Below are 26,779 nucleotides of genomic sequence, written 5' to 3'. Positions count from 1 at the left end.
ATAATTTATGCGAAATTCTATATGCACGGTACAAAGTGACCCTGTAACTGTTCCATTAATGTATCAATTTTGTTCAATTTTGGAAGAATTTTTAATAAGTTTGTTACCTAGCAACCAATGATAATGGCACCATACAAATTGTCCTCATCAATAATAAGAAACAATAAAATCTGTTTTTAACTTTTTTGATCATATGTCATTTTATTATTAGTTAATGATTCATTAGCCAGTTAATTTTTCATTTCAAATGAGCAATCGGTTTGGAGGTTTGCCAGCATCCACCTGGAGTATATTGTTTACATCTTCAATATTTGATGATGACAAAATCCCATCCATAATTTGTACGAAAAACTGAAAACCAAAAACGGTTATTTATGCAAATAATGCAGCGAATCCAGTTGCAACTATAGAGTGAATTTCAATGAATTTGATAAGCGTAGCCTCTTTCTTGAACTAGACTATGTATGTAATCATTTAGGGGACTGAATCTAACATTGTCTAACTCTTTGCTTTGTACATTTCAACCTTTTACGCCACTTCCAGGAAAGAGGAGAAAAAAACTTAAATAGAAACTCTAAAGAACCTAATTCTTAAAGAATTGCTCTAAGCGTAAATAATTAGCTAAGGATCACAAAATTTAGTTTCCTTAAGGGTCAGGGTCAGGATCAGAGCCCATTGTGGTCCGAATCGTACATTTTCACACATTAGCACGTCTACTAAAGATTTGCGTAGGCTTAAAAATAACGCAATAATTTTCAGTTATAGGGTCGATAAGTTTGAACTAAGAAGTTTCTACTTTCTTTCAATTCTAATGACCAAGATTAGACTTGGGATAGTCAACACAGCGCCCAAGGGTACAACTTTTTATTTAAATTACTAAAGATTTCGAATATAAGCCGAATGAGAATCTACTACCAATTTTGATCTGACAGCTACTAGAGAATGACTTCAATTTCTAGGACATATATCAAGTTGCTCAGCTTACACGCTTTTTTTTTATAAGAATACACTTTATAAGAATGTCCATGATGAAAATGGCCAAAAAATTAAGAATATGCTAAGAATATGACCATTATAAAATTTTGCTACTCAAGCTAAGAATGCCATTTTTAGACCATTTAAAACTATAAATTGTCAATTAGGATCATAACCTAAGAATGTTGTAAGAATATTTTAGGATGATTTTCCCAAAAAAGTTAATCCATGATGAAATGGATTTACACCATTCTTATAAAAAAAAAAAGCGTGTAAATGTTTATAAGAGTGCTCAACCGAGGGAGCGTTTCATACCATCAAGAAAAAAATAACAACTACTGCATTTTCTTCAGTACTCTTCAGGACACATATACGAAAAAAACAGAAACAGTTTCAGGAGTCGGTTCCCATGCATAATAACATTTGCAGCGTCTATCTAATCTGAGTTATGGTCAACTTTTTTAACAACTAGCACAAGTCTAGTAAAAATGACAAGCCAAAGTTAAGAAGAAAGAAACAGGCTACAACAATACGGGTCAATTCTTCAGACCTTCGTTTATCAATGAAACTTTTTGTCGGGCAATGATATTCGTTTACACAAGAAAAAGCTTCTTGTTTAATCTCGCAAGTAGGCTTTTCCAGAAAAAAACGTGTACCCCTTGTTCAAGGAGGTTTGACCTTTTATCTATGTCCCCTTAAAATTCAAACTGAAAAATAATGTGTCTCTCTCGAATCCAATGCACTTTTAAATTCGAACGCCTCTGGAATTCCAGATTTTATATACGATATAGCCTTGGATATAGTCAAATAACAACTTTGAATTTCAGATTATTTTCGAAGGAATTTTTCCATACCCCTACAGAATTCTACCGTATTCTAAATCTTATTCACTTTGAACAGGGAATAACCTCCAAAACAGGGTTTGCACTGTCTTTCCAGAAAAGCCAATAAACTGTTTGACCTTACCTTTAATTTTTGGATTAATTCGCTGCATCTTTCACGAAGGAACTCCACTTCACGGTACACGTTTCTTTGTCCCCTCCTCGTCATCACGAACGATACGTCACGTGGTCGGTTGTCATAGTAACGGTCATGTGATTCCTCAAGATTTTGTTGTTGTTGTTGTTTAGGCGGTGGGTGTGGCAATTTCATCACTTCTTGAATGTTACCGATATCATTTTGATCAGAGTCCTCGCTTGCGCAACAATAGTAAATCTCCTGGCCATTATATTTCTCATATTCAGAAGCACGAGGATCATTTTTCTGTTCATTTCGTATCAAACAATCAAAATACTCCTCTCTATCTCCTTGCTCGTTGAAATATCTATATTCTTCATATCTACGAGGCAATTCTAGCTTAGAAGTTTGCTCTTCTTTTTCATGACAGCAATAGAAGTCTGCATATTTTTCAGGTAATTCTAGTTTAGAAGCTTCACTCCAATCAGCTTTTTTACCTTCAGGAGAAGGGCCTGGTAAAGTAGGCATAGTCCGAAGATGGAGGCTATCTCCTATTAAAGGTCTATTATGTTTAGTAGAATCCCTTATACTGTCAGGCTGTGGGGGTAACCTTCTAGGGCCTTCAAAAGTACCATATTGAGTTTTCAAGTTCTCTGTTTCTTTATATTGACTTTCATATTGTTCGTTGTTTGTATTCAGCATACTTTGTTGTTTGTTAGAGTTTCTCAGTATTGTATCATATCGTGAAGGTGGCGGTAAAATCTTTTTGGATTTACAAATATCACACTGACAGTTACATTCTCTTAATGGAGGTTTTACTTCTGCTGGATTGTAACTGACACCCATTTTATTGAACTTTGCTGGAGTCTCTGAAGATATATTATCTACCGATTGTGATCTTGTTGGTTTTAAGATTTCTTCGTGCTGAGATAACTCCTCCATGGATTGATATTTGTCGATATTTGCACTGGTAAAAATTTGTTCAGCCAAAGCCTTGATTTTCTTACTTTCTGATAATAACTCAGTTAAGAATGTATCATTTTCAAAACGAGAGCTCTGAACATCGTCAACTTTTTCATGCTCCTTTGATTGTTGCGAGTTTATTGCAATAGAAGCACTCGAGTTTTTCATTTCATTCACAGTTAGACTAGTTGAAAAGCTTTCTTTTTTCATTTCATTTGTGGAGAAACTGTCTTTACCAATACTGCTGTCAAGCATTTGTTTGATATCCACTATGTTCAAAATATCTTTGATGTCTTTGGTATCTTCATTTCTTGATGCTGTTTTGCTTAACGAATCATGAGACATTGAACTGTATTTTGAATTGAAAGTATACGCAGTTTTACTTGGGCTCCTTAAAGACGGTGTTGAAGAGTAAGGGGTCCTTGAAGACTTTGAAGCTGATGAGAAAGATCTAGCCTGGATAGGAGTATCTCTCTTCTCTCTTGGTGTTATCCCGAATGAGTCTACACTCAACGGAGTAACACCAGTACTTCTAGGAGTTATATTAGAGTCCGCAGAACTGCTTGCTCTTCGTTCATGATATAAGTAAGATTCATATGACGGTATGTTGGGATCTTCAGTTCGCTTTGGTGGTTCTTCGGAGCGATCGCTGGGTATAGTCGATAGCGGAGCATCTGAATCAAGCGCTGGTTCAGTTGAAACTGTTTTGTTTAGATACATATCGAATGATGTTTGACACGAAACTCCGTCAGCAGTCCCAGTCCCCGTGTCCCGAAGAAGTGCTATCGTTGGCGGAGGTAGCGGTTTATAGATAACACTCTGGTTGTGCGGCTCTCCACCGCTGGCACCGCTTTTCTCATATTCTTTCATAACTGATAATATAAACTCGTTATCGTCTTGCGGAGGGATTTCATCCAACATATTTGGAGGCTCTGCCATCAAGTTTGATGCTTCTGTCTCGTTTAGTATCTCTTCAACAATTTGTGGTTCATTGTCTTTAGTTGAAAGGACATCATTAAAGAATTGGTCGAAATCAATGGGAAGGCATTCCACATCTTGTAGCTCCGTGTACTCAAAATCTTCCTCCGTTACTGCTTCCTAAAATGGGAAAAAAAATGTTGATTATCACAGTGGGAACAAAAACTATGAGATTTCTAATAACTCTAGAAAATGATTCACAGCAAAAATTTACCCATTACATTATGACAAAATGAAAAAAGGCATTTTAGCTGTTTTTCTCTGGGAGTCGCTCATTAAAGTACTGTGATCTTGTTGTTTAAGCTTTGCTGCCCACCCAAGTAGACAGTCTGATATGAGATTTCCATTTAAGGTAAAAATCCAGACCACATATTAGTCGAGCTTGTTAAATCTAAGGAGCAGACAAAACCTGGCAAATGTTTGCTAAATTGCCAAGTATTTGATAAAAATTAGAGGTTTCTACTTTTCAAAGTGTCTGTTGTCATCGTAAATGTGTTACCTATTGTAAGGTTAAGAGTTTTGCAGCAGTTTTTTTGGCCATAAAAACCTTTGCCAGGCCTAATTCGCGGACCCCCCTCTCAAAAAAGTCCGAAAATTCTATCTACTTTCGATCCAATCACATGCGGTTGCGTTCCACGAAAGATACCACGGCTCCGAAGGGTTTCCCTCTGCTAACATTAGAGGTTTGAATTTGTTCTAAAGAAATGTCATTTTACCTTGTTGTTGTTCTCCCCTATCCTATCATTTCCTTCGCTTTCAAAATCTATTGATGGTTCTGTTTGGTTCGATTGCTCCACTGTTGCTGCACGCTCACTAAATCAAACAAAATACAAACAAATGTGAAAGTTTGAAAATCCTCATGCAAAAAAAACGTATTGGAAGATGTAAGAATTCTTGAAAATCTATTTTTCTATTGAAAACCATGTTTTGATTTCAATTCATGCTGAATACCTAATTCTGATGAATCGAAAACCACATATAAAAAGCATTGAAAGCTAATACCTAGCTGTAACAAAATAGTTTTAAATAAGTCAAATTTTCAGACTCTGAATTTAGTTCTCGTTGGAAGGAAAGTAATGAGTAGAGCGAATTCAGAGTTAAATGAAAACAACACAACCACGAAAGTCATCTTTATTGTAGTTGGGTAGTTTTGCAAGTCAAATTTTAAGACTCTAAATTTAGTTCTCGTTGGAAGGAAAGCAATGAGTAGTTCTAACGTGGTTAAAATTATGTCATAAGAGATGTTATGTGGGTCTAACTTCACAACTGAAAACACTATCAAGCCTTAGCTCATCAGGATCATCACGAGTTGATAATCTCATTTCTTTTCGCATCGTGCAATTTACCCCGGTAAGGGTTCGTTCATTAAGCAAGTAAACTTATATGTGATAAGACAATCTCGTAACCAGAGCCACTTCCACCACTTTTGATTTTACCGATAGACGTGATACAATCGTGAGTGCGATCAGAATCATAAAAAAACGAACTAAGGGACTGGGTTTAAGTTTGGTGGTAAGAAGATCGTTCCACAGAAATAAAGTTTGTGTTTCTGTGAAGCAAAGGAAGAACGCGCACTATAGAAATGATCCTATAAAGTACTATAAAGACTGACGACCGCTCTGCCAAGACGCGTACTACCCGCATTATTAAACTGAGAAAGAATGAGCTGTTCTAAAACATTTCCATTCAGGGGGGGGCGGACGAACCTTTTCAAGTCAAAACATTTTTCTTGGAAATGTGTGGAAAACCTGGAAAATTGCAAAGTTTAAGCACCCTAGAAAAAATTATTTTCATGTCTCAAAGTGAGGTTGGACGAACTAATATCAATCGTTTACCCCCTGGAAGTTCAAAAATATATTTTTACCCCCTGGAAAAATGAAAAAATACTTCTTTAGACCTCCTGGAAACTCTTCTCGGATTACCCCCTGGAAAAGTTCGTCCAGCCCCTCCCCCTGTACGGTTATAAAATGGAATGTCCTTATATGAGATTATAGACCTTTAAAAATGACGAGATACCTGATAGGAATAAGAAGGATTTTGGGTGTTTGTGTCGCAGTTTCACACTTCTCTAAAACAGATTTTGCTTCGTTCACCATATCCACAGCTTGCTACAAAAACAAAACAATTTGATTGAAAATTAATTACGTATTGAAGGATAAAACCACGCCTTTAAAACCTGTCAGAAAACTTAATGAGATGACCTAAAGAATTAGCTATAACACCCCTGTCTCACGGCCCCACTGGAACTTCTTCCAACAGTGGGGATAAATATTTCAATCGAAATTCAAATTTGGATAAAAATTCTATTGTTCCCAGGTTAAAAAAACCAATGGGAATAGTATTGGAGTGCAAGTTTTTTCATTGAAGTTCAAATAGGGATGAAACCAAAGTCAATTTTCCAGAGAGGCTGAAATTGTAGGGTATTTTTCTAAAGTCGAGGAAATTTTAGCCAAATTTTCCAGTGGGTAGGGGGCCCAACGGGTCTGTGACAGAGGGGTATGCTTAAGGTTTAGAAAACACTTTTCAGGAGGGGAATTTTTGAAAACAATTTAAATTGATTCGTGTTAATCCCTTCAATACACTGACTCAAAGAGATCAGTGAAAATAATTTAAAAAAAAAGTCATAAACCCTTAACTCAGCCCTTAACTTGATTTTCATGGTCAGGAGCGCAAAATAATAAATTACGTCATGTAATTTGATTCGGGAAAGATAAAATACATGCTTTCGCATATATTGTAAGAGAGCTTCATACCGATAAATACGGTGGCCGTGAGAGGACAGCGCTTTTTTTTCAACAGCGCGTTTTTTTTTCGACAGCGCGTTTTTTTTTCAATAGCGCGTTTTTCTTTCCCATGTTTTTTTGCTCTCATTATTTAGGTTTTGAGTGCAGCATAAAGTAGGAAGGCTTTAAACATACAAAATGGTTTATTGTACTGAATGTGGACGGGTGTTAGATGACGATGGGGCAGTATTTTGTTCTCATTGTGGAAGCAAAACCTATTGTCGTCAGAGGAGATTAAGGCAAGATGTAACTGATGAACGTGAAATAATCGAGCATTATTTTAAAGAGGGCTTGTTGAAATATAAGCAAATCGTCCTCATGTTGAGGATTTACCATGGTATTGATATGAGTGAAAGGACGCATTGAAACGTCGTTTAAAGACTTATAATCTATCACGAAGTTTTACAGATATCACAATACCTGCTTTATCTGCTTTAATTTTACGTGAAATAGAAGGACCTGGACTCAGTATGGGATATCGAGCTATGTGTAATCATCTTAGACATTCTTTTGGTATTTGCGTAAAGCGGGATTTGGTGATGCAGTTGATGAGGGAGCTTGATCCTCAGGGTGTTTTGATCAGACGAAATCGACGATTAGATAGACGAGCTTATTCCTCCCCTGGTGCAAACCATTGCTGGCATATGGCATGTGGATGGGTATGATAAGCTAAAACCTTATGGTTTAGCAATTCATGGTTGCATAGATGGATTTTCGCGGAAGATCCTCTGGCTTAAGGTAGTTGAATCAAATAACAATCCTATCATTATTGCATCTAAGTACTTAGAGATTGTGAGGGAGTTTAAATTTTGCCCAACTATAATGAGAACAGATCTTGGAACTGAAAATGGAATCATGGCTGATGTTCATTGTTTTTTTGTCCAAAATGAGGATGCACATTTTTATGGCACTTCAGTTGCGAATCAAAGGATCGAGAACTGGTGGTCTTTTTAAAGAGATCCTTTACTGGATGGATAATTGATTTCTTAAAGAACTTGTTAGTGACGGAAGTCTCATCCCAGGACATCACGTTCATTTAAAATGTGTGTGGTTCGTCTTTTCGAGATTTTTACAAAATCAACTTGATGATGTAAAACATGAATGGAACTCTCATTATATAAGAAAGTCACGACATGATACCATAGGAGGCATTCCGGATGTACTATTTTACGCTCCAGAGTCAGTCGATTTCGAAGACCGAAAAGTAAACCTAGACGATAATTTGATAGCTAACCTTTTAAACGAAAGAAACATTCCCCAAGAAGCGATCTTAGCGGTTGAGGCTAACACAGATGAAGAGTTAAATGACTTTTTTCAATATGTTATAGAATCAGAAAATCTTATATTTGCACCAAACAACTGGGCAGCGGCAAGAGAGTTATTTTTGCAAATTATCAACAGATGTGTCTGATGACCTTTAAAATAAGTTTTATCTATGATACACAAGATTTATTATTTCTTTATTAAGGTGGGAGTCACATGAAGAATGGAGAAAATTGAAATTTTACATTTTTCATCATAATTTTTGAAGCAGAAAAGATTTCTAAATGAAACTTTCCAGAAATGTAATATAACAATAGACAACGTGAAAAATTTAAAAAAAATTCTAAAAATAGCCAAGACGGGGGTAATATCAGCCAGGGGGTAATACACTATCAAAATACTTTGGCAGCGTTTCAGAAAAATCTATAAAAGCTATTCCAAAAATTTTTTTTGGAAGTTGCTAGTATTTCGATAAGCTGTGGAATGAATGGATAATTTTTTCAAAATTTCATTCCAGGGGTCTGGAACCTAAAAAATGGAAAATTTGAGTTTTAAAGTCGAAAATTGATTTTTCTAGATTTTTTCAAAAATCTAATTCATTCATTCCATAGCAAACCATAAATGGAGCAACTCCTGAAAATTTCATGATCATAGCTCTTTCCAATCCTGAGAAAACGTTGCCAAGGTGTGCGAAAACCCCCTGAAACCTATTTTGAGAAAACGGTCCGTAAAGTCAGAAGTAGATATATCTCTCTCTATTTCTCTGTAATAAATCGACCGTTTTACAAAATTCTTTCTCTGTTTGACAAAAATGGAATAAAGTTCTACTTTATATACTATAGAAAAGGCTTTCAAATATCAAAATAGTCCAGAAATTCCAACTTATCACTTTCACGTGATGTGCGCCAATCTTAAATTTTGCGCCAAACTCCACGTCAACATTGATTTAAGTCATTTTAAGTGTGTTTTCACAACAAATACCATATTTTCAATGTAATAGATCATCCTAGTATATTTTCCTCACTGATTCTGTCAGTCATAAGTTAATTTAAAGTTGATCTGTTGTGATACAAGAATCCACTTGGACATCTAGCCGTGCACGATTTCTCGTGAATGTAAATAATCCAGCCAGAGGGCGCGAAGGGAGTGTCGCAGACCTTTAATAATTCATCACACACAATTGTTAAACCAGCCTCCAGGCTTTCAATTCCCTCAACACTTGGACATTTAAATAGATACATCATTGAATATGCCTTTCATCTCTTTGTCCTTCAAAGTTTTTCGGTAGGTGTCGTCGTCAAACTAAGTTCATATCTGAAACGTTGAGTTTGAGAATCAAGTCTTTGGTTTCACCTAACTCAAGCTTTCTTAGTTGAGAAGAATGACATTAAAGAGTAAAAAATGTCATCAGTCAATCCAACATCTCCCAATTAAAGCAGTTTTCATAGTCAAAAACACTGGCTGGCTCCAAAATTTGTATGTTTTTAAAAATTACACTTCTTTGGTTACCATCTTTGATATTAGGAAATCCCGCGAAAAAAAGGCGGTATTGACTTAGACGCCCGAAAAGGGCGTAAAAAGATCTTTCGTTTGGTATGTCATGATCTTATGTTTAGATCAGCCATAAAGAAATCAGGCCCTAGCAACGGGTATGATTTTTTCGTTGCTAAGGAAAATACTTTAGATCAGGGTCTAGAAAAAACGTTATATCTCAGGAAATATAAATGCTATGGCCTTAAAATTTTCAGGGTGTGTTCAGAAAGGGTAAAGGGTCATGAAACGCGCAAAATCCCGAAATCGATATTTTTTTCACCAAATCTCAAAGCTTCATGTGACTCCCACCTTATAAATTTTCGAACTGAGTTACATGAACAGCTAGTGAAATTCGAAACCCTCGGAACTCCCGTCTTCGCGTTTGCTCCCCATCCAGTTTGAAACTCATCTTAGATTATTGCTATGACTTTAAGAACAGATACTTTCGCACAGATACTTTCACGAGGTTGCAAAATCGCGAAATTTCGCGAATCTTACTTTTGCTTTGGAACGAATTCATCGGATATAACTTTCGCGAATTTTAGAATGTATTTCATTTCGCAGGCAAAAAAGCGATAAAAATGCACTAAAACTGAAAACTGAGTATAAAATAGCAAAAAAGTTTACTTTTCCCGTAAAAAACTTGGGCAAACTTTTCGTGTACTTTGCAGAAAATTTTGCGAAAAGGGCAAGAATCGTGAAAGAATTCGTGAAAGTTCTGCCATAAAATTAATCACATAATACACCTATCAATCCTCTTAGCGACACTTTATGCATGTGAGGGGACTGGTAAAGAGATTACTAGGACATTTCCTTTCAGTCACGGTATCGAACACACAAAAGTAGAGGTTAGACTCCACCCTTTGCGCGCGCTGTATGCGATCGCCTCTTTTCAAGAAACGCATTTGGTTCATTCTACCGAAATGGTTGAAAACGCAATTACAAATTTTCATCCTAGGTGACGTCGAAAATGCACACTGCGCATTCGCATTGGCTAAAAGTTTTATCCCTAGCGGAAAATAAGGATCTTGCTTTAGTAAGGGACAGAAAAACTCTATCTAAATCTAGTGTATATTATATAAGATATCCTGTGGTACCAATTCAAAAAAACTTCGATCAAAGATGGCGGATATAGCTTGGTCACATTCAAGCCAGTTCAACCGAAGAGAGCTTTAAAAGTATTCTTAGTTCAACAAAAGCCTTTTTTCCAATGATTTATGCGCCATCTTTGAAGAAAAAGACCACATAAGACCATTGAGTTTAAAGCCCCGAAGGGGCTAGAGGAGAAACTTCTGGATGGGAAATGAAGCTACTTATTTCCCATCCAGAACGCCCGCGCGTGGTTTTTACACAAACGCCGGATTAAAAGTAAAATCTACCGCTAGATTTCAAAAATTGTAGTCCTTAAAAACAAAAGAAACGCTAGATACAATCCGTCGTCATGATTACGGCGCGTTCCAGGCGCGTTCTTGATGGGAAATAAGTGGCTTCACCTTTTCTTGCCTGGGAGAGGTTAGAGATTCTTCTCTAGCCCTTCGGGCTTTAAACTCAATGCATAAGACCACTTTTCGGTACCGGCAATTTGTTCAATCAATCCATCTTCTCGCCTCAGGGGCGGTGCGACACCCCTGTAAAACATGCACTCGCAGGGTATGCTCCGGAGTCATTTTTGTCGCAGCTTGTTTTTAGCCTACCCGGAGTTGTTTTTCCGGATCATTCGTTAGTGTCATTAGATTTATTTTACTGACTTAAAGTCCGCGGTAAATATAAGAAAACTGTTTATCAAGTCGCGTTACAGGAAGCCTGAATTCGAGTCTGTATTTTAGATTTTGTGTACAAAAGCGTTTTGCAGGCCTGCACCCTGCAAAATTTTGCAGAAAGACTGGATGAGGTCAAAATGCAGGGTTTGCCCGGGATTTGATGGCTGTTAGTGTCAAAACGTTAAAAGTCAAGACTCGTCAAATGGCTTTAGATGCTTGGAGAAGGAAAAACAGAATAGACAGTCCTGATTTTATCTATTTTGTCGCAAATTCTGAAAAAAAAACGCGCTGTTGAAAAAAAAAACGCGCTATTGAAAAAAAAACGCGCTGTTGAAAAAAAAACCCGCTGTTGAAAAAAAAAACGCGCTGCTGAAAAAAAAAACGCGCTGTTGAAAAAAAAACGCGCTGTTGAAAAAAAAGCGCTGTCCTCTCTCGGCCACCGTAGATAAACGTATCATATGACTTTTGTTTTGATTAAAATTCTTTTGAGGGATATGTGAGATATCGGTTTCAGAAAAGATAAGAGTGACTGCTAAAACACTGTAATAATAATTTCTCCTGAGTTGAATTGTTTTGGGTTCAGTTTAGGAATGAATTACAATTCACTATAACAAAATGGATACAAATAACATCAGATGAAGTGTTAAAATGGTTGATAGGCAGAGTAGAGTTTTAGAAAACGGACTAAGCTTTGGACAGTACAATGTTCAAAACAACTCGATTATAATCCTTAAATTGACTGATACGATTGAAATCAATATTAAAGACTACACGACGACAAATAATAGTTTTATACTCCATGTTGAGCCGAGGGATAATGTGCAAAAAGTGAAGGATCTTATTGAAAAGAAAACTGGAATCCTACAGAACAAACAGCGATTGATATTTTCTGGTGAAAATGTGAGAAAGGATTCTGAGACTTTGCTTCATTATATAACCACTGGGTCAACTCTTTATTTATTGAAAAATGGACCAAACAACATCGAAACACATATTTATATCAATCTAAAAAATGGGGAAAGGTTCCCTTTAGTATTGGGTTGTTCTGATACGATACATACTTTAAAAATTTTGATCGAATCTAGAATGGGAATTTTGACTAGTATGCAATGTCTTTCATTCAATGGGAGGACTTTGGAAGATGAATCTACCCTAAATGACTGCAGGGTACAGAGTAAATCTGTTCTAGATCTGATCTTAATGGATAGTATAATTATATACGCAAAAACATTATTTGGGAAAATTATCACTCTACAGGCAAAACCAAGTGATACTGTGTTTTCCATTAAACTTCAAATTCAAGACAAAGAAGGGACGCCTCCAGATATGCAGCGTCTTCTCATCTTCATTAATAAAGGTTACGTGGAATTGAATAATGGTAAACGAATTTTATCTGATTACAATATTAAACATGAATCTACTTTAGCTTTTGTTTGTAAAATGATAGGAGGAATACAAATTTTCGTCAAAATTGAACACAGACCATCGGTGACTGTTACAGTTATTGTGGACAGCAATGGCTATGATACCATTGAAAAAGTGAAAAATCAGATTTATGATAAAGAAGGTTATCATCTAGATGATTATCGACTATATTTCGCTGGCAGAATATTACAAAACCACCGAACAACTGCTGGCTATAACATTGACAGAGAATCAACACTTCATTTAGTACTAGGACAAGGATTTCAACCTACCGCTCAACTGACTGAAATTAATGTTAAGACTCTAGCTGGGAAAACAATTACGTTGAAAGTCGATCCCAATGACACCGTGGAAAATATTGTATTTATCATACAGAGTGATTATAAAATACCAATTTCACAGAGACATCTATTTTTCACTGATCAAAAAGGCCATTCATATTCCCCAAAACTAGATGAAAAACGCACATTGGCCTCTTATAATGTTCACACAGATTCGACCTTTCGATTACATGAAAGTCCCATTCAACTTTACATTGAAATTCCTTCAGCGAGAAAATTGGTCATGGTAGTCGAGAAAAACGACAATATTGAGGACTTGAAGATGAAGATAGAAGAGGAGGTAGGATTCCCAATATATAGACAACGTCTTGAGAAACAATCAGAATTCCTCATGCTTTATAAAGTGAAAACTCATAATGGCAGGAATGCCTAGAGAGACGATTTTAAAAATATCTTTTAGTATTATTATAAATAGTTGACTTCATTGAAAATTGAACGATAAAGGTAATTTTATGATTATATTGCGACGTGAAGAAGTTTAAACAAATTAAAGTTCCGAATGAATATTCTTCGATCTCTAGGCCGTTTTTATTACTCTGCGCGCGGGTGGTACTCAGTCTAAAGACATGGCTCCGTAAGAGGATTTGCCAAGATTGGTGGTCCGGTTTGATAACAACATACGTCTAAGAAATAGAATCGATCACTGAAAGTACTGAGTGCTTATATTATACGGTTGTAGGCTCTACGGTGTAATATCAACTTTCTAGCTACACGCTTCAGAAAAACTTCGCTTCGCAAGTTGTTTCAAAATACAACAAAATTTCAGTTATAGATCCAATAACCTGGGAATAACCTTCAAGGTACAAAATATTCTGTTCGACTTAAGGGAACGTTTGAGCTATGGTTCTTCGAGTATAATAGAGGTTCGAGTTATGGAGACTTAACTGTATTCCGATGAAATTGGTCAGAAAATAAGATGCTAAGAATGTCACCATCACGGCGTTGGACAAAAGAATTCAAGAATGCAATTTTTAGAGCATTTTTAACTGTAAATTACCAACTATCCCCCAGTAAGGTTCAATACCTTAACAAAAATACCATTTTATTCTTCATGTGTGACTCTAACCTAAGAATACCCGGGGGGGGGCAGTCAGGCAAATTGGCCGACGGGTATGTGCGGCGGTTAAGGGTTTTTTCAAAATATCAGAAATGCACTGTAAGGGTGGACTTTTGATTAATGCACTGTAATTTCAGCAAATCTGGGAAAAATTGCAAATTTTTGCTCGAAAATCTTGATTTTTTTTGCCCTAATAGAGTTTAAAATTTGAAAAAATGCACTGTAAGGGTATGAAATTCACCAATTATTTTCTGCACTGTAAGGGTGCGATTCCAAAGCCAATTTTTTCGCCACTCATACCGTCAGTTGGTAAACCCACTGCCCCCCCCCGGGTAAGAATACCGTTAAGAATATTTTAGGATGATTTTCCCCAAAAAGTTAAGGACATCCATGGTGAAATGCATAAAAAACCGTTACTATAAAGAACGCGCGTAGTAGAGAATCGATCTGTACTGATTAGAAATTATACCATCGTATAATTTCACTATAGAATTTTAATTTATGACTTACACTTGATTGCGAATGTATCACACCCATTTCTTTGTTCAAATTCTCATTCTCCGTTTGCAATTGAGATAACTCGTTCATCAAATCTTCTGTCAGAACTTCCACTTGTGGTGTAGACTGAAAGAAAAATGACAGAGCAGATGTATTGATAGATGTATTGATAGATACTTCAGTCTATCTTTAAGAGATTAAGTTAGATGAATGTGACAAATGTACTCCTACATATCAAAGTGTTACAAGAACTTGTAAAAAGAAAATTGACTGTTTGAAAAAAACGCTCAAATAATGTAAGTGCATTTAGGAGGAAACGGCGCATTGAGAAGAAAAATTCGAATATTACCATGTCGCTGGACCTTCATGCCGCTTCGGCTTCGGCTTCTTATATTAACTTTCAGAAAGGAAGTGTTTAGTGTGGAAAGGTCTTTGGCCAAGAGCTCGAGTCATCCAAAAGCAGTAATATCATCTTTTCACAAAATTAAATTCATCTTACCACAACCAGAGCGCTTTCGTCTTCTCGCCTCTTGAATTCTTTTAAAATTTTCATGTTGGATTTTTGAAGCATTGTCAATTGCTAAAGAAAGAATATGCCAATAAAATGTGACTTCATGCTATGAAAGGCTCGAAAAGCCATTGACATCCTTGTGTCATAGACCCGATTAGACTTCCAAAAATTGAAAATCGGCTGAAAGGTTGTCCCAGGTGAAAAATACCCTGAAATCTCTTATCTCGGAATGGGACTTTATTTTTTGAGAATCCTAGCTAGAAATACGAGCTGTAAGAGTTAAAAGTAGTTAAAAGTTAAAAGTATATCATTCTCCAGTGAGTACCACTATTAGCCTTTATTTAGCTCCATTTCAACTCATTGACTAAAAATCTCCTACTGTGTTAATGAGGAAAGGTAAAATTCAAAATACAAAACAAAGAAGTTAAACCTTTTTATAGAATGAAATAAAAACATACCAAATCAGCTTCTCTAAATTTTCCAGCCTCCAAGCGCAACAATTGGATTTCATCTTCTGACTGCGAAAGCTGAATGACAGTAGCAGATTCAAAAAAAATGTATAGCATTTACAGAAGTATAGTTCAAACTCAAAAGGCGAGTTGTTATCATTTTTTAAAGACATTTTTAACATTTCATACACCTGTCTCTTATAGATTAATGAACTACAGACATGAGACTAGATTGGGCGTTACTTTAGAATGCATCCCCATTCCCCACCCGTCACCTTATCCTTTTTTACGGAATGTCATGTGATGTACCTTTCAACCAATAAGATTGAAATTTCTCGAGAGTAAAACAAACACAGTGACTTGAGTCGCTTAAAAAAATTTTTCTACTGAAAACGCACATTTAATGTCCTATTGGACCACAATGCTCATTTTACCCTTAATTATGACGTCATATCGCGGCAAAAAATAGGCGATAGCGAAAAATCCGAAACAAACAAATAAAGAGACAAATTAGTGAAATTATCAAATTACCTTGCTTTGTTCTCTAAGGAGTTTCTCTTCCAACGCTTTCTTGGCTTGTTCAAGCTCTTCGATTCGTTTTTTGGCAGATTCAATTCCTTTGTTTAGTTCCACGAAAGAAGGAGTTTCGTCGACTATAGAGTTATGAAAGACAATAGAATCTGTTACAGACAAATGCAAAGATACTCCTGTCTCAGTGCCCTGGTGAGAACTGCGAGAATAAAAAGAGATTAAATCCCCCTAGGATGGAAAGTCGCTTCGCTTGCCTTTCACAGGTTGGGATCTGGAATTCTATTGTTTATAACTCAAAATCCCTTACGTTAGGATTCTCAAAATTGGGACAGAGAGATATTACTTTACCTGGACAATTCTTGACCGACTTTCAAAGTAGGAAGGGGGTCCCGAAGGGTCTGTGATTGCCAAAACATATACAAAATAGGACCCCAATACTTTCTGTTTTCCAAAGTAATTACACCTCCATTCCTTCTGGGGAGTGCGACAGCTACCATGATTTGCGATGAAAATTTTTATAACTGTACTTTATGACTTAATGAATAATTTTACCAGATTTGTCAAGAATGATTTTCTCTTCATTAACGAATAAGAGGTCCATTTCTTCACGTTTTAATTTGTCTTTTCTCAACACTTCTAATTCTTGATGTTGTTCCAATAAGTTTTGATGAGAAACATTAAACTAAAACAAAAATTCAATACATTATTAGGAATTTTTTATCGATACAACATTGAATGAACGCTGAAATAATGTTGCGTTGCATGATGTTGCAATCACCTAAAATGGGATTTTTATTTCATGCAACATGTAGTCAAATGAGTGATTTTCGCTCGGTCCCTGGAACCTCCAATTAGCGGACACCATCGCTGTCCCTATTAGTGGCCGCTAATAGACGATATCGGCTTCATATAAGAACTCAGATTTGACCTCCGAGAATTCCCCACAATGCTTTGTGCGGAAAAAATTTCACCGTGAATTTTTTTCTGCAAAAAAGTAAAAGGAGCGCTCCAAACATTTATAAGCAATTTGTTCAATAAACTTTGAAGTGTTTAAGAAATAAATAGTTTGGATAAATCAATCCTGTCTAATCTTTTAAAGACTAGTTCGACCGTCCGTTCGACCGTCGATGTCCGGTAATTAGAGGGAAAAGTAGGATTTTGACCATTTCGTGCAAAAACCTTTGTCCGCTAATTGGAGGGTCCGCTAATTGAGTGTCCGCCTTTGGAATCTTTTTTATGAGGATTTGACTAGGAAATGGCCGAGGAAAATAAAATTGTCCGCTAATCAGAGGTGTCCGCCTTCTTAGAGTGTCCGTTTATTGGAGCTTTTACTGCGACACGATCGACTAATTTGAAAGAGCAAAAAAACGCAAATTCTGAAAGAGAGATTTTTATTTTAAAAAAATTACCTTTTCTTCGAGTTCTCTGATTCTGGAAAGCATGATGACATTATTACACTTGCTGATCGACAGCTCCTGTAAAAAAAAACATCAGAAAAGTCGTCATTCCTGACTTTCCACCGGCATTCGTTTTTAAAATCAAGAAAAATAACGAAAACATTTCCTAATATTTATCTTATTTTTTTTAAATGACTTGATTTGGAAAAAAACAACGAATGAGGAGGCCCCCCATCGGTTTGCGTGATGAGAGATTTTTTTGGCGTGATGGCGTGATGAAGATTTTGGCGTGATGCGTGATTTGGGCTATTTTTCGCTATTTTTTGCGTGATGACAGATTTTAGCGATTTGCGTGATGCGTGATGGAGAAAATTCTTTTGCGTGATGGCGTGATTAGGGGTGGCGTGATTAGGGGTGCCGCTGGGGGGCCTCAATGAGAAAAAAATGGTTCTTGACAAAAGTATAATAAAGTACAACACGGTAAAAAGGCTGCACAACGAAAAGAACCATGACATTTACCTTAGATAGTTTCCCGATAAAATTATCAGCTTCGTTTATCACTTTTCTTTCTTCCTTTGATAAAACTTCTCCCTGAAAAAAATAAAAAAACCGTTGACGTTGTTAGCTCGCCCGGGGTGGGGGGAGTTTGGTAAATTGACTGACGGATATGTGCGGCGGTTATGTTTTTCAAGATAGCAGAAATGCCCTGGGCGGTGAATCTTTTGATAAATGGATTTTTAAGGTAGAAATCTCAACAAATCCAGGAGAAATGGACGAGAAATTGAGAAGTTGAGAAATTTTTGAAAATTCGAAATTCGAATGAATTTCGCCGATTGTTTGCTATAAGGTTGCGATTCTAAAAGTCTATTTTTCGCTGCACATACCTTCAGTTGGTAAACTCAGTGTCCCCTCAATGAATAATTGAGCTAGAGATAAGTGACGTCATAATCTAGCTGACTCAAAAATTCCTGACTCGAAAATTGCTAACTCAAATTTTTTTAAAACTCGACAATTCCAGTCAATTACGGGCCTCGATTTATTTCATTCTTTAATATTCTACTGGGTATTAAAATTTATTAGTCTTTTTTTTACCGGGTTGTCAAAAGGGGCGAATCTGACCGGGTACTAATACACCCCTGCCTTCTCGCAGACCCGGTAGGATTTTTTGGATTTTTTCAGCCAGTAGGGGTGAAAATAACGAACTGAAACTCAGTGGGGATAGATAATCCCATATTTTTATGGCTGAGGGGGCTGAGCTGAGTATTTGAATTCCATTGTTTTCAAGTCAGAAAATTCAGTGGGGATAGGGAAAATAGCATGATATTAGGCAGTGGGGATTGGTTTATTTGATTATTTTCAGTGGGGACAAAAATTGGAGTATAATTTTTCACCGGAGACGATATTTTAGCCAATTTTTCCAGAGGCAAGGGGTCCCAGTGGGTCTGTGAGAATGGGGTGTACTAATATTACATGGGTATGTCATTATTATTATTACTATTACTATTTTCTTTTTATCAAGACAAATTCTCACGACACTACTTGATATTGCTTGATAAGAATGAACAGATATGAATAGTGGAAAGTGGAAAATGCGACCTCGCCAGGATTCGAACCTGGAATCCCCTGATTCGTAGTCAGATGCCTTATCCGTTGGGCCACGAGGCCATAAAAACTACCACAGAGTAGATTTTAGTGTTGCTCAATGCTTTGATCTACAACCTTACATCAAAGGGGCCAAACAATTTCAAGACAGCTTCCACGAAACCCGTGTGAAGAACCTCGAAACCGATACCATTCAAAAAAATAAAAGCCTGTCAATCAATCAGTCTATCTGTCAATCAAATTTACATTTTTTTATAAGAATGTTTTAAGTGGTTTTTGACAAGATTAATTTTGAAAGTCTTTACTAAAAGTATTTGGAAAGCAATCAACGGCAAACAGCATAGATAGCAGGAAGAAGAAAGGGTATTGAATCTTAGGATAGTAAACAAACTTCAACCTTTTTCAAGACGAGTTGTCGAAGGTTGAATTTGATTTGTATGGTGTCTTCCGGGTCCTCATCAACTGCTAGATTGCCAGCAAACTGAAATTCAAAGTGATAGAATGATGAGATGATGAGAAAAAGTTCGCTAAGAACCTTAGAGTGCAAGCTACGTACCTCTATAAGCTTGTATATGAAAGAATATGGGGATAAAAAGTGGGTACATTATTCGTTTTTTACCATACATTAAATTAAAAAAGTTTCTAAAACGGGTTCTAAAATCATTTTAGCAACTTTTCTAACAATTTATTTAATCTGAATTGAACCTTTATTTCATTTCTTCTGAGCAGGGCTCAACAAAACAACATATTCTATCTGTAAAAGAATGGTGCATATTCTTACATTTTTGACTTCGTCTGTTTCGACTTCATTTTCCATCTCCTTCACTTTATCTCCCATCAACTAGGTATGCAAAAAGCATCCATGATTAAATTGAAAAACATGAAAAAACTTGAAAAAAGTAACAGAAATGGCTATAGCATAACTCGACGGTTTACGAGAATTATAAAATCATCACTATGGAGGAGAGCGTATCGTAGCCCCTACCACCGACTGGGAAAGAAATCAGCCAATAGAGTCTCGGGTGCGATCAACTCGTTTAACAATCAACAATTTATTCCAGCTTATGACTTTCTGTCAAACGGAGAAAAACAAATTGTCTTAAGAATCCCTCCATGGTTTTCGAAACCGACTCACAGCCCTCTTACAAAGAAAACTATTTCGGAGATGCGTGCAGCCTAAGGACCCTAAGGGGGCCAATGAGACAGAGGTTAATGAACATTTTAGGTGAAAAACAATTTACTTGAGTAGTAGTGAGATGTGAGAGCTTCAATTCCAATAAGTCATTTTGATCAAACGTTACTTTTAGTTCCTAAAATTAAAAGAGGTTCAGAAGTTTTGAAATGCTCTCATAATCGGCTCCAATTCAGTTAAAGTCAAAAAATTCAGTCAAAATTGTTTCAACGTTAAGTTAACGCTATGGGCTTTGTTTGGCAGGTGGAAAATTCTAGCTTTTTTCGTGTGTTTCCGTTAGAAAATATGGCTTAAAAGCATATTAAGAATAACTATTGCATAAAATATTCAATCACGCTTTTAATACTCTTGATACAGTTCGGTTCTAGGTGAAGCTTAGACCTTTTGAATAACATTACTTTTCTTATTGCTTCGAGACCTTACCTCAGTTAGCGATTTCAGTTGAAGTGTTTTCTTGAAGATTTCTTCTTCGCTGTTTATCAACTATGGAAAGTATGAAAAGAAAAATAAACTTCCATGTTAGACAGGGTCCAGTGGGACACTGGGTCTAAAAGAGTCTAATCTTATACCCCCTTCTCACAGACACACTGGAAAAAGTCCAAAATATCGTCCCCCGGTGGAAAATTATCCTCCAATTTTTGTACCCACTGAAAATAATTAAATAATCCTCACTTCAAAACATTATGCTATTTTTCCCATCCCCATCGAATTTTCTGATTTTTAAACAAAAGAATCCCCAGCCATGAAAAATATGGGAATATCAATTCCCATCGAGTTTCAGTCCATTATTTCTATCCCCACTGGCTGTAAAAATCCTACCAGGTCTGTGAGAAGGTGGTGTAATCTTCGACATGGACAATAATTGTATTGAGCACCTCTGACAATGGAACGGTGAAATTTCTTAAATTGATATATATCCCCTTAATGGCTGTTAATCTGGCTTTGCAATACCAATACCAGTTTTTCACGTTGAGTCTGCAAATGAATCAGACTTTAATACAAAGCGATCTCAATTCCGGAAAATTCTTTCAATTTATGAATCTCCTTTATAAGAAGTGAATATACCTTATCTCGCATATCTTTATTTTCTTCTTCAACCTTTTCTAATTCATCCTTCAAGAAGTTGTTGTCGTCTGTCAAATGGGACTAAAAACAAAAACAAATCATTATTGTAGCATTTGATATTGATAAAGATAGTGGAACCTTAAACAAAAAAGCGAAATATAGTTATAGAGGGTTCAGGGGTGTACTCTATTCTGCTCCTCCGCCAAACATGAACTGCCACCTTAAAATACCCTTTAATCCTTCCAATGAAAATGTGCTACGAAAAGATCTTAAAAAGAGAATGTGTCTTAGAATTGCCTCGTAAAACACAATGTAATGTATTTTCCCTAAACATTAATTCTCACGGCCTCAAACATACCATATTGTCCTTTTGGTCTTCAACTTGTTTGACGAGATCCTCGTTGATCGAATGTAATGATTCGATATCTGATTGCATATCTCGCAATGCCTAGAGAATATTGTCCGGGAATTGAGAAAATGAGAAAACGCGAAATAGGTAAAGAAAAAAGGACTTTCGCCTTAGACGGAAAATGTATTTTACACAGTACACTTGACGCACTCTAATTCGATCTTCAAGGGGAATTGGATTTTCATCGAATATTATAGAAGCTTATCGTATTGATGGGGACTTTAAATTTCATCGAATAGTAGAACTTCAAATTAGAGAGCGTCAAGTGTATTAGCAAATATTGTTGAAATATTGTTGAAATTTGCAGAGTTTAGAGAGGGAAGAGCTATATATTCTTCGTTGAATAAATAAGAATATGATAAATACCGAGATAAATACTACCATTTTTTCAACTATCTTTTCATAAAAAGTTTCGGTAAAAACGATGATTAACTCTTACCATAGCATTTCTTTGAGGATCTGTCTCCTTCTCTTCAGTTTGTCGTTGGAGTAGATGATACAATCGTTGTAGTTCCATATTTTCTTTGGTCAACAACTTGATTTTCTCTTGTTCACCACTCTCCTCATCTTTCTTGTTCGAATCCTCACACTGAGAAAGAAGAAATTGTTTAATAATTTCAAGGTCAGACCTGTGTTTCATATTTAAAACTGCTACTCTTGGGTACCTTATAGCCAGGGGTATTGGAATAAGCGATGGGGGGGGGGTTTGGAAAAATCTCAAAACTTAATAAGCGGGGGGGGGTTGGAATAAAAATGTCTTGGGTGGAAAATTTTTGAAAAGGAGGCTGATACAGCTGAATTAGGACAAAAGAGGGACTTTCAAAAACATTTTCCCAAAAATTAATTAGCGGGGGGGGGGGCGGCTATTAGGTACCCGAGAGTAAGTAATAGAGTCAAATTAAGGGTCAAACTTTCCGCTAAATGATAGAACATTAAAACACCCATTGTGTCAAAGGCACATACACACTCACACACACATCTACAAGAAAATCTCTATCCGCATTTGGGATTTCGATAGAAAATGTTATCCTCACTGTGGGAATCTGCATAAAAAGGAAAATCTGCATAAAAAGGCCTGGGGAATAAAATCAATGGTTAATTTTCGAATCATCAACAATCACCTCTAATGTTTCGGGATCCATAGAGCATTTTTCGATCAGTTTCTTTTTCAGATTGTTAACTCGTCGATCTTTCTCCTGGTCAAGTAACAAAAATATTGAGTAATTTTGTCATTTGTTAAAGCGGGGTGGATAGTAATGGATTATGACGTAAAGATTAGAGTACAGTTACAAATGCTTGACAAATATTGCTACACTTTGTAACAGTGCAATCAAAGTGAATCGTTTAAGCAAATATATGAGAAAAAAAGATTTCAAGAAAGAGCCAAAGGCAAATAGAAAATGGAATCCAATGTTTTTGGTTGACAGGAAAATTTAAATCATTAAAATATTTGACATGGGCTTTAAATTTCGAGACAAGCAAAATGAGATCTCTGACAGGAAAATTAAAGACAACTGTCTTGACAACTGAAGTCAAATTTCAATCAAACATGTTTAGCCAATAAGTACACGGGTACGTTCAAACTCCGCCTTCTAGAGACAGTCATGACAGTAATTGCAAAATTGAACTTTAAAAATGACGAGCCTGGAAATCCAGCTAGCCTGGTTCAAAAAATGGTAGACATTTTTTGCTCGGAGGAGGTAAGGTAGAGTTGTCAGAAAATGTTACACAAAGATGTTTTGAATTCGCCGTTAAACTTCTACACCCACAAAATAATCTGCAGATATTCGTTGCATGATTTTACTCTAAATTTTATAAAATTCGGTGGTTTTTTCCAAATACATCAATTATGACTTACAAGATTTTGATGACGAAGTTCAGCAATTATTTGTAATTGATCAGAAATTTGACGTTGAGCAGTTTCAAAATCGTCTGCCTGGAAAAAGAAAAAGAGTTACTGGGATTTGCAAAGGTTTGAAGGCTTAACTAATGAGTAATTTTGAACTTGTCAAAAATTAATTCGCAGTCAATGGTATTTAAGAAACTCCACTCCCGGTTGTCAATACCTATCAATCAAAATCGCCTGTCAGTCTGCCATTATTATATACTTACGTTTGGGATACTGATAAGATTAAGACCAAATAATTTGAAGAAAAAATGATTTACCTTATCGGCCCTTTTTACGCCGGCCCTAATTTAACGCCGGCCCCTTTTACGCCATCCCTTATTCCGCCACAGCCTAATTTTGGGCTTACGCCAATTAGGGCCGTAAATAACGCCAAAACTTGTAAAAAATGCTATTCAGGGTTCAAAACAGTAAGTATTAACTTAAATTTACATTAAAATGTCATCTTTCAGTGTTAAAGTGTTGAATTCCATTGAAAATCATTGAAGTTTTAGATAAAAAATGGATAGTTTTCATCCTTTAATCATGCCTAAAATCCTTTAAATTGAGAAAAAATGGGCAAAAATTAACGCCGCTTTTAGGTAAAAATTGCAAAATTTTGGCCCTTTTTACACCGGTCCTTTTAACACCGGCCCAAAAATAACGCCAATAAGGGCCGGCATAAAAAGGGCCGATAAGGTAGTTAAAAAACACTGTAACATAAATAGGAGACTGGACTCTCCCGTCACGTGATTATATCTCACCTCTTTTTTGCTCTCAAACACCTCGATTTCAGTAAGTAGATTCGATAAACGTCGAATTTTCGAACGATTCCTTTTTTTATTGCTACGACGCCTGGAAGAGTTCATTGTGAACAATAAAAACTTCCCAAAGCGTACTAATTCCTATCAATTGAAACGACCAGTATAAAGTAACAGCCAATTCAGTCAACTTTTTGAAGGAACCTACATTAACGGCTGAAGAATCTTTGCTTCTGATTTTCTTCAACTTCCTCTCTTTCCTTTCCAACAATAATTGAAGATTGGTGATCTTGTCATTCTATATGAAACGTAAACAAAAACAAAAACTTCGTCAATTATGGATGTCACGTGGAACGTGAGGGGTTTAGTCCATTGTATGGTCTGAATGGAAGCATGATCCGTTTTTACTAGGAAAGGTAAGTCAATACAACTATCATCATTTAATGACGTCGAAAGGTTTTATTTGTAAAACATTGTATCATTGATATAATATATAGGACACTTGACGTCATGTATTCGAGCCGGGATTCGAGCCTCGAAAAAATGAAGTGAATCCCCTTCGTCCGCTGAGCGAACTTTTGAAAAGATAGTCACATACCCGGAAGCTCTTCTTTCCTTAGCTGAAAATACAGCACGGGAAGTTACTCCTTTCCCTGTAGCCGGAGGTAGATTTATGCGGTCAATGACCTGTCTTGCCAGTCAAGGAATTTATTGAAAAGGATAAGGTATGAAAAAATCAGTAGATAGCTCTGACGAAATAAATCGTATTGACAGTCTAAAAAGTCAATGAGAAAATATAAAGTCAAATGATTAAAGAATAAAGAATAGAATAAAGTCAATGAAACCTTTTCTGAGAATTCTTTCTGCATATCTTTAATTCGTTGATCCAACTTTCGTATGGTTTGGTTCAAGTCCATGTTTTTGTTTCCCAACTCTTTAATCCTGTCTTCAGATGGTTTATAATATTCCTTCATCTCCTTCAATTTATCAATCTACGAAGAAAAATAGTACCGGCGGATGAACTTTTTCTCTCAAATCGTCAACAAGTACATATTCGAAAACCTGTTATTATTTAGATTCACAAGAAATATCATCATCAGTTCCAAGTATGGCCAGATTTATACTAGTAAAGGCCTAGGAGCTAAATAATTTAACGGTCGGTGTAAAAGTTTAGAATAGAGGCTAATAATACAGTGGGCATGAAACTGTTTCAGATTTCTTGGATAGAAACTCAATACAATATCTCTAAACATTTGCGTTTGATGAAAAATGAGCTAACAAACAAAAAAAATTTAGTTTGACCTTCACGCATTTAAGGGTTAACTTTTAGTGATCCAAAAATAGAAGAAGCTAATCCTAACTGAGTATTAACTGGTGGATTTACGATATACTCCGAGTGAAAAAACTTCTGAACAACCCCATCCCCTTTATCAGTAGGCGCATAGAAACGCAGATACCTTTACTAAAGATGACAGTGTATTCCCAGTGTATTATAGCATTAGAAGCACAAACTCTACAAAGTATGTCAATAGCCTACATTATACTGTGTGGACTTTTTTATCAAAATATCCTCTTTTGAGAAGGTCAATATACTCCCTTCGAATTCCAACTGAAAATAATATAACCCATAGAATTCAAATATCACAAATTTGACTGGAATGGTTGTTACCATTTTCTGCGAGTGGAGCGACAGTTGTTGATTTCGTTCATCCAGGCGTCTGACTAAAGCTGATAATTCAACGTATTTACGATGTAAGGTTCTCTCTGGATCGTTGTGAGGTTTCGTTAGCTATGGTGGAAGATTAAGATTCTGGTTATTGCCTTTAATCTAGGTCTGTTATAAAATTGCTGCATTTCCACACCAGACTTCATTTTGACGCTGATGTAGGGCGAAATCTACTAGTATTTTTTGATAAAAAAGCAGTTGCAACAAACTTTGAAATTGCATAGTTCCAAAGTCGTAAGCACGCTTTTCTATATGTATAAAAATATACTGTAATAAAAAAACTAGCTAGTATTCAATTAAATCAAGCAACTTTCTAACATTTACTCATCTCATGAATCCAGATATCCCTGAATATGAATGTCATGAGAATTTCACTTACAATTCTCCTCGGATAATCTGCCAAGAAATTCTCCATATCTTGGTAAGTTTGTGAGAACTCTTCTGAAATCATTGACCTTTGTAACGAGGCCATCGTTTCTTCCTCCAATTCATAATTATCCATAATGCAAAGCGAAAATATCCACAAGTATACTTAAACTACACTTAATAACGAGCATTCAAATTAAAAACAATTCTAGGACACATTTGGCAAAATCCAGGTTTATCATAAGTTTATAAATACTATCGCGAATCATACTACCAAACATGTAAAATAAACAACCAAATCCCAAAATCGAATGTCAAATAATTCGAATCTTCCATTATTCTTCCAACAAAA

General features: G+C 36.1%; 1 protein-coding gene and 1 non-coding gene across 2 annotated transcripts; both read right to left on the bottom strand.

The window, feature by feature from the left end:
* Positions 1-160: 160 nt before the first annotated feature.
* On the bottom strand, positions 161-26,779 carry LOC136809759 (putative leucine-rich repeat-containing protein DDB_G0290503). The gene is made up of 24 exons (XM_067066313.1): positions 26,441-26,779; positions 26,005-26,124; positions 25,181-25,327; positions 24,544-24,633; positions 23,548-23,625; positions 22,811-22,885; positions 22,129-22,278; positions 21,639-21,728; positions 21,281-21,361; positions 20,639-20,698; positions 20,265-20,333; positions 19,805-19,864; positions 19,421-19,504; positions 17,941-18,012; positions 17,434-17,499; positions 16,577-16,706; positions 16,025-16,146; positions 15,503-15,571; positions 15,033-15,113; positions 14,546-14,659; positions 5,890-5,981; positions 4,590-4,686; positions 1,942-3,993; positions 161-351 (listed from the first exon to the last, which is right to left on the bottom strand). The coding sequence occupies exons 1-24, from the start codon at positions 26,561-26,563 to the stop codon at positions 244-246; spliced, it is 4,230 nt and encodes a 1,409-aa protein (XP_066922414.1). The 5' UTR covers positions 26,564-26,779; the 3' UTR covers positions 161-243.
* On the bottom strand, positions 19,014-19,086 carry Trnar-acg (transfer RNA arginine (anticodon ACG)). The gene has a single exon. It is a non-coding gene; the product is annotated as a tRNA-Arg (tRNA).

This window comes from Clytia hemisphaerica, unplaced genomic scaffold (assembly GCF_902728285.1).
Source record: "Clytia hemisphaerica strain Z4C2 unplaced genomic scaffold, Clytia hemisphaerica genome assembly, whole genome shotgun sequence".
In the NCBI taxonomy this organism is placed as follows: domain Eukaryota; kingdom Metazoa; phylum Cnidaria; class Hydrozoa; order Leptothecata; family Clytiidae; genus Clytia; species Clytia hemisphaerica.
This window is presented reverse-complemented; position numbering and strand designations above follow the sequence as displayed.